General features: G+C 41.8%; 1 protein-coding gene across 1 annotated transcript in view; it reads left to right on the forward strand.

Moving 5' to 3' along the window:
* Positions 1 to 3098: 3098 nt before the first annotated feature.
* Positions 3099 to 18379, forward strand: part of DBF4B (DBF4 zinc finger B) — a 32964-nt gene continuing 17683 nt past the window's right edge. Inside the window, exons 1-3 of the mRNA XM_047093251.1 lie at positions 3099 to 3144; positions 4400 to 4465; positions 16789 to 16943. Coding sequence (XP_046949207.1) covers positions 3099 to 3144; positions 4400 to 4465; positions 16789 to 16943 — 267 coding nt within the window. The remainder of the gene's footprint in view (positions 3145 to 4399; positions 4466 to 16788; positions 16944 to 18379) is intronic.

The raw sequence follows: 18379 nt of genomic DNA on the forward strand, positions 1-18379 counted from the left end.
CTCACAGCAGGTGATCTAAGAAACAGCAATGTGGATGTTGAAATACTTTTTATGATCCCGTCTCAGAAGTTGCACATCATTATTTCCTCTAATGGTAACTCACCCTGTTTGATGTGGTCACGACTACCAGGAATTGAATATCCTTACAGGCCATCTGGGGAGACTGGCCACCACAATGTTGTAGAGGCCGTTTTTAGGCAACAGGCTTGAACGATGGAAACCTGAGTAAGGTAGAAGAGCCCAGGGTGACCCCAGCTCTCTGGCTGAATACAGAGAGGCCCAGCAGGCTACCCACCTCAAAATATCCATAGGCCCTAACTAACCAATGGGCTATTTACAAGCAGGCACAGTTACCAAAAAAGGGAAGATTCCACAGGTCTTCATACCTCTTCACCTTCTCTCTTTAAAAACCGCCTCCAGCCACTGCCTCGTTACCAACAGCCTCTCCTCTGCTGTCTTGCCCACCGCTCCCTTGTAGTGTATTTAATAAATTTTCTCCTTTGTTCTGCCTAGGGTGAATCCTTCCACTGCCTGTGCCCCTGGCCCTCACCCTATCAGAATGCCCCACATTTGGGGGCCCCTATCCAATTGAGAGAGACACCACAAATGGGGGTATTTTTCAATTTAAATTTATAAATTGGGGTGGTTCAGTCAGCTAAGTGTCCCGCTTCAACTCAGTTCATGATCTCGTAGTTTGTCAGTTGCGAGCCCCATGTCCTGTCAGGCTCTCCACTATCAGCTCAGAGCCCGCTTTGGATCCCTGTCTCCCTCACTCTTTGCCCTTCCCAGCCTGTACTCTCTCACTGTCTCTCTGTCTCTGTCTCTGTCTCTCTCTCTTTCAAAAATAAATAAACATTAAAATTTTTAATTTATCCATAGAAAGATTTTATATATTTGAATATATATTTAGAAAATAAAATCTGTGATATTTACCACATTAGAAATTAAAGTTTAAAAATATTGTTGATTGGGGCACCTGGGTGGCTCAGTGGGTTCAACTTCAGCTCAGGTCATGATCTCACAGTTCCCCAGTTCAAGCTCTGCGTTGGGCTCTGTGCTAACAGCTCAGGGCCTGGATTCTGTTTCAGATTGTGTGAATCTGACCTTATCTCTGACCCTCCCCCACTCACGCTCTAGTTCTCTCTCAAAAAAAAAACATTAAAAAATTAAAATTAAAAAAATAAAAATACTGTTCATTTAGGGGCATCTGGGTGGCTCAGTCAGTTAAGTGTCCAACTGTAGATTTCAGCTCAGGTCATGATCTCATGGTTTGGGAGTTCGAGCTCTGCGTTGGGCTTATGCTGGCAGTGTGGAGCCTGCTTGGAATTCATTCTCTCTCTCTCTCTCTCTGTCTCTCCCTCCCTCCCTCCCTGTCTCCTCCTCTCCACTGCTCACGTTCTCTCTCTTTCTCTCAGTAAGGAAAAACTTTAAAAATATATTGTTCATTTAAGAATAAGTCCATTATGTGTTAACTTAAATAATGCACTTTTAATGAAAAAATATTTTCCAAAACAAAAATAATTAGAAGAATGGCATTGTTTCTAATATTTTAAACAGAAGAGTGTTAGATTCTTACTTTTGCTTCTGCATACTCCACTAAACATTCATGAGAGAATGAGAATGAAAAATGGAAAATAATGTTTCTGTGTTATTACCAAAATAGTTTTGACTTCATGGATCCTTCTGAAAGGACTGTGCTACACTTTGGGAACCTTGGACTTGATTATGATATAGTAACAAATGATATCAAAATCTCAGTAGCTTAAAATAATAAAGATTTATTTCTTGCTTATGCTACAAATCTATTTGGGGTTGCCCCTGGTTCTGTTACCTGTCATCTTTACTCAGGAACTCAAGCCGACAGGTCAGCTTCTAGCTAGGACATTGCCTGTCATTGTGATGGGATAAAAGAACTTGGTAAATGATCCTGTCTCTTAAAACTTGTGCTTGAGGGGCGCCTGGGTGGCTCAGTCGGTTAAGCGGCCGACTTCGGCTCAGGTCATGATCTCACGGTCCGTGAGTTCAAGCCCCGCGTCGGGCTCTGTGCTGACAGCTCAGAGCCTGGAGCCTGTTTCAGATTCTGTGTCTCCCTCTCTCTGACCCTCCCCTGTTCATGCTCTATCTCTCCCTGTCTCAAAAATAAATAAAAACGTTAAAAAAAATTATAAAACTTGTGCTTGAAAGTGATGTCATTTTTTTTCTTTTTTCATCAGCCAAAGCGAGTCACATGGCCAAGCTTTAGTTCATCAGAGCTGTTATGTATAGTCTAGTGTAGGGAGGGGCCCCACTGGAAGGGATAAAAGTGTGTATATATATGTATATATATGTGTATATATATATATGTGTATATATATGTGTGTGTGTGTATATATATATATATACATATATATATACACACATGTATATATAAATAATATAGTGCTTAGAGAATGGATTATTTGGGGTGGATGTAGGAAGCTACTCGAGTAAAAGTAGTGTTGGGGTGCCTGGCTGGCTTAGTCAGTAGAGCACGTAACTCTTGATCCAGAATCATGAGTTTGAGCCCCACATTGGGGATAGAGTTTACTTTAAAAAAAAAAAAGAAAAAGTAGAAGTTGTGTTAAAAATTGACACAGTGCTTCGGGCAAGAAGGTATGGTGGCTTGAACTAAGATGGTAGAGGTGGTCTGATGCAAGATGTACCTTGGAGTTGGTAGAATTTGTTTCTAGAGTGGGAGTGGGGATAAGCTGAAGTAGGATAACCTCTAGGTTTTTGTCTTGAACAGCTGAGCGGATTATGTGACATTTACTGAGATGGAGAAGAATACCTGGGGTTTTTTGAAGGGTGGGACAGTGAAAGAAATGTTCTGTTTTGAATGTGTTGAGCCGGAGGTGTCCATTAGACATACAAGCAGAAATGTCCACTATCCACTTGAATATAGAAGTCTGGAGATCAAGGGAGAGATCAGAACCAGATGTAGAAGTTCTGCAGGCATTAGCACAGAACTGATTGTAAAGCCATGGAGTTGAATGAGATCTCCTGGGAAGAAAGTGCTAATATGGAAGAGAATAGGACTAAGGGCTAAAGCCTTGGCATGCTGCAACATTATAGGTGGAACAATGGCTTCAGATTCAGCAAAGGAGATTGTGGAGCCATTAAGGGAAGGTGCAGGCTCGTAGAAATAGGAGCAAAATGAAGAAACTGGCTCAGGAAGGAGGGAATAGTCTCCTTTAATGTTCTAGAAGTTGGATCAGTTGAGTACAGCAAAGTGACCATAGGATTTGGGAACGTGGAAGTTACAGTTGACCTAGACAAGTACAGTTTTAGTGGAGAGGTGAGGGTCACACTAATTACATGAGTTGAACAAATGAGGAGACACCTCTTTTGAGAATTTTTTTTGTTGGGTGGGTAAGTGGAGAAAAGGGAGGGAAACAAAGATGTGAAGATGAAATGATGTGTATGTGAAATTTTTTTGTAAATGCTCCGTGATAGGCCTATTTTGTTATTATCGAACTCCTAGGAACTTCAAACCAGCTCAGTGTGAAGAATCATGAAAACTAGGCTACCACTAGTCCTCAACTTCCTGTCTGTTAAGGCGCAGAGTATCTCCACCCAATGAAAAGCCAAGAAATGAAGGGAAGGGACGGATGGAGAACGCCGGCCGGAATAGGAAGGGACAAGGGACGTTTTGCTGAGGTTAACATTGACCTCGCAGGGCCACCGTAGGGCAGACCCTCGCAGCTATTACGCTGTATTAGGGGCGGGGCCGACAGGAAATTTAAACCCGAGCCGCGGCCCAGGGCGCCTGGAGACTGGTCGTGTACTTGCTAAGAGGCCACGGCCACTCGGTCGTTTGAAAAAGCTCATGGAGCCCGCGAATACACTACGGAGACCTTGAGGAGGGAGCCAGGAAAGGGTACGGATGCCGGGAAGGGGAAGATGGGGTAAGAAGGAAGGTGGAAGGAAGGGGTTAAACGAGTGTAGAGAGGATAAGAGATCGGGAAGGTGCACTGGAATTGGGGAGCTGATAGGGGCAGAAGCTGAGGAGCGTAGAGGGGCCGAGAAGAAGGGCTTACTGGCGTTGAGGAGGTAGAGGTCTAAAGGTGGCAAGGGACTGAGGGGACAAGAGCCTGGAGGGAAGCACGGGGATTGAAATACAAAAGGGGTGGCCAAGAGGCCATGGGAGTGAAGGCGCAGAGTTCTAGAGGGGGCGGCGGGATTGAAGGACAAGAGGCACGGAAGGTGAGATGGGATATGGATTGTGATGGAGTTCAGTCTTCCTTCCCCACCCCCCCCTCCCCGGGAGCCGCGCTGGGGGGTTTGCAGGAATTGGGAGGCCGGGGATGGGGGTTGGGGGAGAGGGTAGTAGAAGGTCGAAGGCTAATGAAGGTGGTTCTGATGCTGTTTTGTCCTTTTTCAGGTGACGGCAAATTCTCAGAGCTGCAGAGTTCTATGGCTGAGAGTAGGCTCCGGGCTCCTGTCGTAGGTAGGTAACAGGTCAGAACTAGGGATGCGAGGTCGAAGTTGGTACTCCTGCACCAAGTCTTTTGGAATGAAAATCATGGTCGAGAATTGTTAGCGCTATTGAGGTTTCCTAATTACTTAGTGGCTTTGAGTGTGTGTATATGGAGGGATGGCATGAACCACTTAGGAATTCATGGTAAAGGTCAAACAAGAGCTTTCAGTCTGATATTACTAACAAGATGAGCAGATGGACAGTCAGGATAGAGTACCTTATTAAGCTCATATTCATGGTTATTTTTACCATAAACCCACCGAAATAGACAAGTATTGCAGCCATACTCACTTACCTCACTTCCCTCCCCTCCCCTAGTTTCTTCTAGTTTTAGTTCTGGATTGTTAGAGATACAAGCTTTGGTTGCCTTTGAAACAGCAGTACACTTTACTAAGTTATTTACTCTTTGTTTGCTGGAGGACTTTCTCCAAGAGTGTTTTCAAAAGGGGGCTTTATGTGATAAACTTTCTGAAGCTTGTATGCCTGAGAATATCTTGATTTCTTCTTCGTGTTAAATTCTTGAGTCAAAGTTTTTTTCCTTCAGTATTTTCTTCCTGCAAAAAGTAGATGTTGTTGGGGTGCCCAGGTGGCTCAGCAGGTTAAGCACCCGACTTTAGCTCATGTCATGATCTCACCGTTTGTGAGTTCCAGCCCCACATGGGGCTCTCTGCTGTCAGCACACAGCCTCTTTCAGATCTTTTCTCCCTCTCTCTCTCTCTCTCTCTCTCTGCCCCACTTGCACGCATTCTCTCTCTCTCTCAAAAAAAAAAAAAGGGTGTTGTTGATAATTGATGTAGGTCTGATTCTTGTTTCTTTGTAAGTGATCTGCTTTTTTCTTTTTCTTTTTAATGTTTATTTTTTATTTTTGAGAGAGAGAATCCCAAGCAGGCTCTGCATTGTCAGCACAGAGCCCAACGTGGGACTTGAACTCATGAACCCGAGATCATGACCTAAGCCAAAATCAAGAGTCAGATGCTTAACCAACTGAGCCACCCAGGTGCCCCCTTGGCCTACTTTTTTTCATTAGAAGATTTTAGATGATTATCTTCATATTTGTTCTTAAAATTCACTGTAATATGACTATGAAATTTGAAGGGTTTTAAAAAATTTTTATTATAGTTTTATGGTTTCATAATTTTAAGAGGCTAGGTCTATGTCTATGTCTCTGCCTCTCACACACCCGCCCCCCCTCCCCCGCCTCCTGTTTCCTACTCTCTAGACAGCTCTTACAGCTATTTCTTCTAATATTTAGCTACTTATTTCTAAATAGCATGCCCATACTGCCTATGTTTTCTTTTTTAATATTTAAAAAAATTTTTTTTCCTAATCTTTATTTATTTTTGAGAGAGAGACAGAGCGTGAGCAGGGGAAAAACAGAGAGAGGGGGAGACACGGAATCCAAAGCAGGCACCAGGCTCCAAGCTGTCAGCACAGAGCCTGATGCAGGGCTCAAACCCACGAACTGTAAGAGCATGACCTGAGCCGAAGTCAGACGCTTAACCGACTGAGCCATCCAGGCGCCCTTTAAGATTTTATTTTTAAATAATCTCTACACACAACATGGGGCTTGAACTCACAACCCCAAAATCAAGAGTTGAATGCTCTTCCAACCCAACCAGCCAGGTGCCCCTGCTTTTGTTGTTTTTAACTTAAATTATATCTGTTGACTTCCTAGTATGGAAACTAAAGATTTTTTTTCTGTCTCCCCACTTAGCACACACAAACACACACATTTTCCTCCTCTCCTCCTCCTAGTGCATATGTAGTCATCTTTGATTGGTCATTTATTTATTTGCAGGATGGTGATTATGTTTATTCACAGATGACCCATGTAGTAAACTAGGAAATATGCTTCATTTTCTTTTCTTTTCTTTTTTTTTTTTTTAATGTGTGTTTATTTTTGAGAGAGAGAGAGGACAGAGACACAGAATCCAGAGCAGGTTGGTTCCAGGCTCTGAGCAGTCAGCACAGAGCCTGACGTGGGGCCTCGAACCCACGAGCCGTGAGATTATGACCTGAGCCGAAGTTGGACGCTTAACTGACTGAGCCCCAATATGCTTCATTTTCTATGTATGATCCCTAATTCATGTTCAGACTCTTACCAGAAGTATAAGCCTTCCCTCAGTATTTTCACGCTCATCTGAGAATCCATCAGTTTCTTCTTTGTCTGGAGAACATACCTTCTGAAACCATTTATCTTAGTACTCTAGTCTGGTCCAGCTGAGCGCTAGGCTTGTTGCACTGATTTCATCCTAGAAACTCCCTTCATCGTTCTGGGGATTTCCCTTGGTTTTTCCTGTGTAGGATCCCCTCTATCATAAATTCCTATGTTTTTCTCTCTACATTTACTTCCTCATCTTGATAGAGTACCCCTTCTAGTATAGCTTCCTGAGAAAGGGTACTAGACAAATTTTTCAAGACCTGCAGGTCTTACAATTCTTTATGTTAACTTATATTTGAATGATAGTTCAGCTGGTTAAATAGTTCTAGGCTGCAAATAATTTTTCCCCAGAATTTTGAAGACATATTCCACTTTTTTCTTTTAAGTGTACAATCTTTTTGTTTTCTTTAATTTTTTATTTTGGAGGGGGAGGGGCAGAGGAAGAGGGAGAGAGAGAATCTTTTTTTTTTTTTTTTTAACGTTTTTTATTTATTTTTGAGAGAGAGACAGAGTGTGAGCAGGGGATGGGCAGAGAGAAGGAGACACAGAATCGGGAGCAGCTCCAGGCTCTGAGCTGTCAGCACAGAGCCCAAGTGGGGTTTGAACTCACAAACTGTGAGATCATGACCTGAGCCGAAGTTGGACGTGGACGTTTAACTGACTGAGCCACCTAGGCGCCCCGTGGAGGGAATCTTAAGCAGGCTCCACACCCAGCTTGGAGCCCAACTCGAGGCTCAATCTCATGACCATAAGATCGTGACTTCATCCAAAATCAGAGTCAGACGCTTAACTGACTGAGCCACCCAGGTGCCCTGTTGTAATTTTTAATTCCAGTATAATTTACATGCAGTATTCTGTTGTTTCATATGTACAATATAGTGATTCAGCCACTTTCCACTTGTAGTTTGTAGTGTAGGGCGAAGTCTGATTCTGTGAATATTTCTACCTTCCTCCTGACACAACAAAGGCCTAGACTGGTCTGTCTCTGAACCATCCCTGTCCCCATCTATAGCATTATTGCCATCTAGCAGCAATATGATTATTGTGTGTCTTTTTTACTTCCAAATTAGTCATTATTATCATTGTTTTATACAGTGATTGTTTAGATTTATACATATTTTTGGCAAATTTTTGGCATTTCAGTCCTTCCTTGTGGGTCTAGCTTCCTTCATCCCAAAGTATACCTCTGCGAAGTTCTTCAGTAAGAAGTGGTTGGGGAATAAATGGATTTTCTTTGTTTGAAAAATGTCTTTATTTTGCCCTCATTCTTGAATAATTGCCCAGTCAGATATAAATTCTAAGTTGACATTTATTTTCTCCCAGCATTTTAAATACTTATTTTAGTGAAATAAAACATTTAATAATTTAATTATTTTATGGTCTACAGTGACCCTAAAAGCTTCTATTCAAAGCTGTTGGGGATCTAATTTTGCTCTTTATTTCTGCTGATTCTTACCCACAGTGGTTTGTTTCCTTCATGTGTTTTATAATGTTGGAGGGTGAGTTAATGTTTGATGATGCTTTATATGAGGAAATTTTGGGAACCCTGAGCTAAGCTGTGCCTCTAGAATTGATTTGCATTTAGTTACTTGAAAGTATGCCAAAGGTGTTAGGAGCTGGGATTACTTTTTATGTTAATTTCTCTGTTTGATGGTGATGGTAGTGGATTCTTAGACCACATAAGTAATGTGAATTTGAATTCCAAATTTTTGGGAGACGTATGGTTATGAATTCTCAGAGAAGACATTTTTCTTGCAGAGCCAGGCTAAGAAAGTATTCCTTTTAAAAGGTCTCTTGGTGGATGGATTATTTTCTGATTTACCTTTTCTCCTAGATCCATGTGGGATTTCTCAATTCTAACTCCTCACTCTAGGCAGGTGCAAGACCTTATCTCCTGATCTCCTGGGCTTGTCAGGCTCATCAGTCCCAAACCCTTTGCTTTTAAGCCCACAAACTCCCTCAGGGCAGTCAGCATTGGCTTTCCCCACTGTGGTTTTCAGTTTTCTCATTATTTGGGGTCATTTGTGGAATCTTACTTATTGATTTTGTGAACTTAGCAGTTAGGTGGGATTTGTATTTATATTTTAACTGGTATTTTTAGATATTTTGTATTAGAAAGGCTTTTTTTGTTTTGTTTTTAGTGTTTATTTATTTTAACAGAGAGAAAGAGAGCATGTGGCGAGGAGGGGTAGAGAGAGAATCCCAAGCAGGCTGCACACTCACTGTCAATGCAGAGCCAAACTCGGGGCTCGATCTCAGGAACTGTGAGATCATAACCTAAGTGGAAATCAAGTCACGCTTAACCCACTGAACCCCTGTATTAGGAAAGCTTTTAAGTTACTGGTCTCCAGTATTACCTGAAATGAAGCCAAAATCCTGTGTTTTGTGGGGTTTTGTTTTGTTTTGTTTTTTCCTCTTTCTCCTTAATGTCCTGAACTTTCTTGACAGTGTGCCCTGATGGGGGACTTTTTTCATTCATGGAGCTGGTACTCGGTGGAAACTTTCATTCTGGAAACTCCTTTTTGTTCTGCAACATTTCTTTCTTTTTTTTTTTTTCATATTATACATTTCTAAAAAGTTTTTCTTTTCTTTTTTTTAAATGTTTATTTTTGACAGAGAGAGAGAGAGAGAGAGAGACAGAGCATGAGTGGGGGAGGGGCAGAGAGAGAGGGAGACACAGAATCTGAAGCAGGCTCCAGGCTCTGAGCTGTCATCACAGAGGCCCGATGCGGGACTCAAACTCACAGACCACGAGATCATGACCTGAGCCGAAGTTGGATGCTCAACCAACTGAGCCACCCAGGCGCCCCAAAAGTTTTTCTTGTGTTTCCTTTTTTATACTTGTCTATGTGTTTATGGAACGCAATGTATTCCTTTATCTCTCCGAGGATATATAGGGTATTGTTTTTAGGTTTCTTCTGCTTTCCTGTATTGTCTCTATTTCCTCTAAGTCTTTTTTCTGTTTGGTAGTTAGATTTCTTGTTAGAAGCTTTCTTTAAATATCTGATCTTTGATTACCCATTCATACTTAAAAGTGAGGCAATGAAATGCCAATTGGAAGGGGGTTATCAGTTGGTAGATTTCATTGTAGGTAATCATGCTGGAACCTGGCAATTTGGGGGGGGGTGTCTTTTTTTTTTTTTAAGTTTATTTTTGAGAGCACGAGAGAGTACACAAGCAGAGGAGGCGCAGAGAGAAAGAGGGGGGACACAGAATCCGAAGCAGGCTCCAGGCTCTGAGCTGTCAGCACAGAGCCCCATGTGGGGGGAGCTCAAATTCACGAACCATGAGATCATGACCTGAGCGAAGTCAGACGTGTAACTAACTGAGCCAGCCAGGTGCCCCTGTCCTTTTTTTTTTTTTAATGTTTACTTATTTATTTTGAGAGAGAGAGAGTGTGTGCCAGCATGGGGAGGGGCAGAGAGAGAATCCCAAGCAAGCTCCGCACTGTCAGCGCAGAACCCAACTTCAGGGCTCAATCTCACAAACCATGAGATCATGACCTGAGCCCAGATGCTTAACCGACTGAGCCACCCAGACACCCCTTGGGGGATATCCTGTATTTCGGGCTGCTATAACAAAACATGGTAGACTGAGTGGCTTAAACACATTTATTTCTCATATTACCAGAGGCTGGTAGTCCCAAGATCAAGATACCAGTAGATTTGTGTTCTTGGTAAGGGCTCGCTTCTAGCCTTGCACATGACCACCACCTCACTATGTGGTTCACACGAGCTCTTCTGTGTGCCCTCATGGATGGAGAGAGAGAGCACGCGCTCTGGTCTCTCTTCTTGTAAGGACACCAGTCCCCTTAGGGGAGCTACACTTCATGATCTCACCCAAACCTAACTACCTTCCAAGGGGTCACTTCCTACTACTATCACATTGCGGGTTATAAGTGTGGTTGTCCGCATTCTGGGAGTTCATTAGGGGATGAGGTCTACAGGTCTCACCGTTCATCATGTGGACATCCTCTTAATCTTCTGTGTTTTCATTGGGACTTTATCCCTGCTCTCACCTGTGCTCAGTTTCCTCTAGTCCAGGGATTTTTCATTCTCAGCATTATTGACACTTAGGATGAGATAATTCTGTTGCAGGGGGTTGTCCTGTGCCTTACACGATGTTAAGCAGCATTCCTGGCTTCTATCGGCTAGGAGCATACCCCCTAACAACCAAAAATATTTCCAGACATTGTCAAATTTCCCCTGGGGGCAAAATCTCCCTCAGTGAAGAACCACTGCTGTAGTTTGTTTTATTTATTTATTTATTTATTTATTTATTTATTTATTTATGGATTCCTTGTTCAACGTGAGGCTTGAACTCACGACTCTGAGATCAAGAGTCACAAGCTCTACTGACAGCCATCTAGGCACCCCACCATTGCTGTAGTCTTCTGCCAGGGTAGGGGAACGTTCTGGGTATCTAGCTGTTCCTTTGAAAGGCTTCCAGATAACCTCTTTTTCAGCCCCCCATTTCACTCCAGCATTCTCTTCTGGTCCCTCCAGTTTCAGGGCCTTTCAGCTCCAGCTTGCTTCTCGTTGGCCTTAGATGCCACTTTCTCTGGTCTTCTGCCTGTTTTCCACTCATCCATCTGCTTTCCAGCTTCCACAGTTTACTGGCATCTCTTGTCTCTTGTCATCTTGCCAGTGTCTTTGTCCATTTTTATTCCTTTTTTTTTTTTTTGTCATTTTTAGTAGGATTTAAGGAGAGAACAAAAGTTCTCATATTCCTCCTCCATATTTATTCAGAAGCCTAGACCATTGCTTCTTCAAATGTTTTCTTCTCTCCATTCTTTTTTTCTTTCCCTTTGCAGCCCCTCTGTGATGTTGCTTACACTTCTAATTCTGTCCTCTCCATTTCTTTATCTCCTCTCGATACCTTCTGGAAGAGTCCCTCCACCTGAGCTAGTAGCTCACACTGTGTTACAAGATTTAACTCCCATCTATTTAGAGTTTGGTTTTTTCTCTGTTCATTCTTCACTTTAAAGAAAGTTCAGACTTAGAAATTTCAAAAACATGGGGTTCCTGTATACTCCTAGCCCAGCTTCTTCCAAATACTTACATCTTATGTAACCATAGTACAATTTGAAAACTCAGGAAATTATAATATTGATAAAATATTAGTTAATCTATAAATCTTATTCAGATTCTACTAGTTGTTTCCTGGCATCTTTTTTTCTGGTTTATGATCCAATCCAGAATCACGCCCTGCTTTGAGTTGTCATATCTCCTTAGCCTCCCTTCTATTTGGGAGGAGGTCTTCTTTATTTGTTGTTCATGACTTTGGTACTTCAGAAGGACAGAATGCCCCTCAATTTGAGTTTGTCCACTATGTCCCTATGGTTGGATCTAGGTTGTGCATTTTTGACAAAGAAGTGATGTTGTGCCCTTTGTAGGATTGGTGTCAGAAGGCACATGAGTGGCTAAGGCTCATCACTGGTCACGTTAACTTGATCATTTGATTAAAGTGGTGTCTGGAAGGTTTCTTCAATCATAAGTTACCATTTTACCTTTATAATAGTCTTGAAACTATACAAATACCGAGGTTTATTTATTTATTTATTTTTTTACTCTGATCATAAATGATCTTTACTGAAGCATGCCTATTCTTGTAGCTCAAAACAAATATTTTAAAAGAATGATATACCTAATAAAAATTGACATGAGTGTTTTATTTAAAATTATTATAGGGGAAAAAAATAACAAAAAAAATAAAATAAAATAAAATTATAATAGGGGCACCCGGGTGGCTCAGTAGGTTCAGCAGCTGACTTTGGCTCAGGTCATGATCTCGCAGTCCACGAGTTCCAGCCCCGTGTCAGGCTCAGAGCCTGGAGCCTACTTCATGTTCTGTGCTTCTGTCTCTCTCTGCCCCTCCCCTGCTCACATCTGTCTCTCCCTCTCACAAAAATAAATTTAAAAACATTAAAAATTTTTTTTCATAAATAAAATCATATTAAAAACAAATAGACATTTAGAAGATATTTGTCATTTTAGAAAACACAGGCAGTAAGAATTAAACTAACTTTCCAAACTCACTGCCAGAATTAAAATTGCATATCACAGAAATGTTTAGTAAAAAATACTGACCAACAGATTATAGCACAAAAGTTGAATAAATAAAAGTCTTTCTGATTCTTTTACCAAAAAATCATGAACTATTGAATTAACAATAGAAAGTTCACATTAACTTCAGAAAAAAAGGGCATCTACGCAAAGCAGTCAAGGTGATCTGTAAAATGCAGTGTTGTATTTACACTGTGTATGATCAACTGAATGCAATAAATTACTCTGGAGGACTTTTTTTCTTTTTTTTGTATTTATTTTTGAGAGAGAGCGAGACACAGCGAGACAAAGTGTAAGCCGGGAAAGGGCAGAGAGAGAGAGGGAGACACAGAGTCTGAAACAGGCTCCAGGCTCCTCACTGTCAGCATAGAGTCTGACATTGGGCTTGAACCCACGAACTGTGAGATCACAACCTGAGCCAAAGCCGGATGCTTAACAGACTGAGCCACCCAGGCGCCCCTTTATTATTTTTTTTAATGTTTATTTTTGAGAGAGAGAGTGTGTGCTAGTTTAGGAGGGGTGCAGAGAGAGAAGGAGACAGAGGATCCAAAGTGGGCTCTGAGATGACAACAGAGAGCTTGAGGTGGGACTCCAAACTCCTGAGCCGTGAGATCATGACCTGAGCCAAAGTTGGACACTTAACCAACAAAGCCACCCAGGTGCCCCACAAATATCAAATTAAAAAAAAAATTTTTTTTAACACATATTTATTTTTGAGAGAGAGAGAGTGAGCAAGGAAGGGGGAGAGACAGAGGGAGACACAGAATCCAAAGCAGGCTCCAGGCTCTGAGCTGTCAGCATAGAGCCTGACGCAGGGGCTCGAACCCACAGATCGCAAAATCATGACCAGAGCCGAAGTCGGACACTTAACTGACTGAGACACCCAGGCACCCCTAAAAATTGTTTAACGATAGTTTTTTATTGAGGTATGATTCATATTCTATATAATTCATCCATATTATCACAATGCCTGTTAAGTATTTAAAAAAATTTTTTTTCAACGTTTTTATTTATTTTTGGAACAGAGAGAGACAGAGCATGAACGGGGGAGGGGCAGAGAGAGAGGGAGACACAGAATCGGAAACAGGATCCAGGCTCCGAGCCATCAGCCCAGAGCCTGACGCGGGGCTCGAACTCACGGACCGTGAGATCGTGACCTGGTTGAAGTCGGATGCTTAACCGACTGCGCCACCCAGGCGCCCCCTGTTAAGTATTTAAATATCCCCTCGATACGACTATGTGACACAATTTACAATATTTGATTTACTGCATATGGACTGTCCAAAGGGGGTGGGTACTAATTATTATCACTCTTTCAGAAGTGAAGAAATAGAGATTCAGAGACACGAAGTGAGATTGTGACTTGCCTAGAGTTACACAGCTAGTAAGAAGCAGAGCAGGGACTCACAACAAGGTCTCTTCTGTGAAATGTCAAGGTGACTTTCCAGTATTTTCTGTCTCTGAACTAGGGCTTTCAGGAAGAGAGAGATTTAGGGGGCCAGAAGGTAAGTGCCTGAAGGTCAGGTGCCAGCTGAGGATGGGAGAGCAGGCTCTGGTTTGGGGGGAATAATGCTGATATGTAAGTCAACATCTCTTCCCAGTCTGATGGGGAGTCCAGGGGTTCATCCTGAAGGAGTAAACAAGAATATGAAGCTGAAAAATACTAAGAGGAAAGATAATAAGTAATGTGGAACTCAGAAGAAGAAAGATACTGAGGAGGTGCAAATGAGTCTGATTGGGCAGTAGCAAGGAGCGATGCAGGAATTTATGAAGTCAAGGAGTTTTAGGAGATTTATAAAAATATCTGTTCCAAACCCCTCATTTATTTATTTTTTACTTTCTAATTTTTTTTTTTTTACATTTATTCATTTTTGAGAGACAGAGCATAAGCGGGGGAGGGGCAGAGAGAGAGGGAGACACAGAATCAGAAGTAGGCTCCAGGCTCCAAGCTGTCAGCACAGACCCTGATGCGAGGTTCGAACTCACAAACCGCGAGATCATGACCTGAGCTGAAGTCAGAAGCTTACCCGACTGAGCCACCCAGGCGCCCCTATTTTTTACTTTCTAAACGGCCAAGTCAATGACCTAGTTTTTTCAAAGTTTATTTATATACCTTGAGAGAGAGGGAGAGAGAGAATCCCAAGCAGGCTCTGCACTATCAGCGCAGAGCCCAATGGGGGGCTCGAACTCACGAACTATGAAATCTTGACCTGAGCAGAGATCAAGAGTCAGATGCTTAACTGACTGAGCCACCCAGGCGCCTCAAACCCCTCATGTAAAATCCAGCAGTTTTATTAACTATATCATGGTGTTTGCTGTTCTGGGTCCATCTTTTCAACTATGTGATAAACTCTTTGAATTTGTTAGTTCAAAACATTTTTTTATTTCAGGGAACTATGATTTTAGTATTTTGGGATTTTTGTTGTATTTTTTGTCTTCAGGGACTCTCATCTGTATATTAGAAGTTCTTTGCTTCAGTGGTTGTCACATTCTCTTGAATCCTTTTTATCTCTTCAAGTTTTGGGTTTTTATTTAAGTTTTATTTGAGAGAGACAGAGATAGTGTGAGTGGGGGAAGGGCACAGAGAGGGAGAGAGAGAATTTCGAGTGAGCTGTGCACCATCAGCGCAGAGCCTGATGCGGGGCTGGAACTCACAAAATCGTGAGATCGTGACCTGAGCCAAAACCAAGAGTCGGACACTTAACCAACTGAGCCACCCAGGCACCCCTATCTCTTCAAGCGTTAAGGTTTTTTTATGAAAGTTTTCAATCCTGCAACAAAGTCTAAAGACTTTTACATTGAGCATTCATATACACACCATTTAGATTTTATCATTGACATTTTAATATATTTATTTTATCATGATGGATTTCTTTTAATGTTTATTTTTGAGAGAGAGGGGAACAGATGATCCAAAGCAGGCTCTGCACTGACAGCATCGAACCTGTTGTGGGTCTCAAGATCATGAGATCATGAGATCATGACCTGAGCTGAACCCGATACTCAACCAACTGAGCCACCCAGCCGCCCCTATCATGATGGATTTCTATCCATTATATTTTTGATACATTTCAAGTGATTTGTAGACAGTACCTTTCTCTCTAAATAATATAGCATGCATTTCATTGATCAGAATCCCATATGTATTTATAGGTTTTTCTCTTTTATATACAAAGAAATGCACAAATCTCAAGATTATATTCACTGAACGGTTGGGTTTTTTGTTTTTTGGATTTTTTTTTTTTTAGCTTTATTGAGGTGTAACTTACCCACTATAAAATTCATTTGTTGTATGCTTTCAGTGATTTTTAGTTACTTTACAGAGTTGTACATCTAATACAATTTAATTTTAGAATATTTTCATTACCCCAAAAAGAACCTCATGCCCATTTTCAGTCACTTGTTATTCCCACCCTCGGTCTTAAGCAACCACTAATCCAATTTCTATTTCTGTATCTTTTCCTTTTCTGAACATTTCATATAAATGCAATCATATAATATGTGGTCTTTGTATCTGGCTTTTCTGACTTAGCATGTGTGTGAGATTCATCCTGGTTGTAGCATTTGTCAGTGGCTCGTTTTTGTTTGTTTGTTTGTTTGTTTGTTTGTTTTATTGGCCCAATAATATTCCATTGAATGGATACACCACATTTTGCTTATTATTTTATTTACACTTGAATTATTTCCTATTGGCTGAATGAATAATGCTACTATGAACATTCTTATACATGTTTTTATCTGGACATACAGTTTCGTTTCTCCTGGGTTTATGCCTAAGAGTGGGATTGCAGGGTCACATGTTAACTTTATGGTTAGCATTTTGAGAAGCTGCCAAACTATTTCCTCAAGTAGCTGCACCATTTTAGGTTCCTGCCATCCACGTACCAGGGTTCTGATCCCTTCACATCTGGGCTTCATGCAGGTAGGAATGAACGCCAGTCCCAGGTTCATCTTTATGTGCCCAGGGTCTAGCGGGGGCACACCACAGAGGCTGTCGTTGAGCATTGTTCGGCTTGCGTGACTCTCAGCCCATGCTTCTCACTTTGTTCCCTTTTGTTCTTTCCTAGGGGCTCAACTGGAAGTTTCCAGTTGTCTGGAAAAATGCCGGATGAGCTCTGCAGATGCTGGGAGGCAGCCCTTCTCTGGAAAGTCCTTTTATCTGGATCTGCCTGCTGGCAAGAGTCTCCAGTTTTTGACGGGGGCCATCCAGCAGCTGGGTGGGGTATGTAACCTGCTTGTGACTTGTGATATCATGTGCCTTTGTGGGTTATCGGGCAGGAGCTGGAGAGGGATTGTATCTGTGACTTCTAGGTATTTGATATCTTCGCTTCTGGACTCTTAGTTTTCTTTTTTTTATTTTTATTTTTTTTTATTTTTTTTTTTTAATTTTTTTTTTTTTCAACATTTATTTATTTTTGGGACAGAGAGAGACAGAGCATGAACGGGGGAGGGGCAGAGAGAGAGGGAGACACAGAATCGGAAACAGGCTCCAGGCTCTGAGCCATCAGCCCAGAGCCTGACGCGGGGCTCGAACTCCCGGACCGCGAGATCATGACCTGGCTGAAGTCGGACGCTTAACCGACTGCGCCACCCAGGCGCCCCTGGACTCTTAGTTTTCACAGCTTCATTTTATTATTATTTTTCTTTTTTAATATCTATTTATTTATTTTGAGAGAGAGAGGTAGAGAGCGAGCAGTGGAAGGGTGGAGAGAGAGGGAGACAGAGAATCCCAAGTAGGCTCCCCACTGTCAGCATGGAGCCCAAGGCAGGGCTCGAACTCACGAACTGTGAGGTCATGTCTTGAGCTGAAATCAAGAGTTGAAGGCTTAGCACCCAGGTGCCCCTTTTTTCACCGCTTTCTTGAGATGTAATCCATATACCATACAGTTCATCCATTTAAAATGTACAACTCAATGGTTTTTGGTGTATTCACAGAGATATGCAAGCTGTGTGAATACACAATTTTAGAACCTTTTCATCACCCCAAAAAAGAAACCCATACCCGTGTCGGTCATTCCCCATTTCTCCTCAATATACCCAACCTGGGTAACCACTCCTCTACTTCTGTCTCTATTCTTTTTTTTTTTTTATGTTTATTTCCTGTGTAGCTATGTGATCATGAATACATTTTTGATTACCAACGTTTTGCCCATAACCTTAAAGCATTAGCACTTTGCTATCGTTATTGTCCCTCATGTTATTTGTAATGAGAATATATTTCTTTGAGTGGATTATTAATTTACCTAATGGTTACTCTGTGGACATCGAGATTATTTCTAAATTTTAACTCTTTTACATAACACTGGTGAAAAACTTCCCATAAGAAGCATTTGCCGTATTTGAGTCCTTTAAAATATTTTTAAGCCATGTGTGTGCCGCGTGGCACTTTTAGTAAGGGGTTGACATGGGGAACTCTCGAGTTTCGAAAATGGGATGATGGTGCTCGGCTCCAAAGAGGCGGGCAACTAAGGAAATGACTTGAATAAGCTTGGAATGCAGAGGCTCTTTTCTGTCAAATGAACAGAAGCTCAGGAATATAGAAGCTTGGCAATGGGGAATGTACCAAGTGTTGATTATACACCCAAACTGGCCCCAAATTACCTTTTGAACTTTTAGTCCCTTCTATCATTTAGCCTGTGCTGTGTGAAAAAACCACCC

This window comes from Lynx rufus, unplaced genomic scaffold, assembly GCF_022079265.1.
Source record: "Lynx rufus isolate CCGP_SWC_20201006 ecotype Redwood Valley unplaced genomic scaffold, mLynRuf1.p SCAF_34, whole genome shotgun sequence".
NCBI lineage: Eukaryota > Metazoa > Chordata > Mammalia > Carnivora > Felidae > Lynx > Lynx rufus.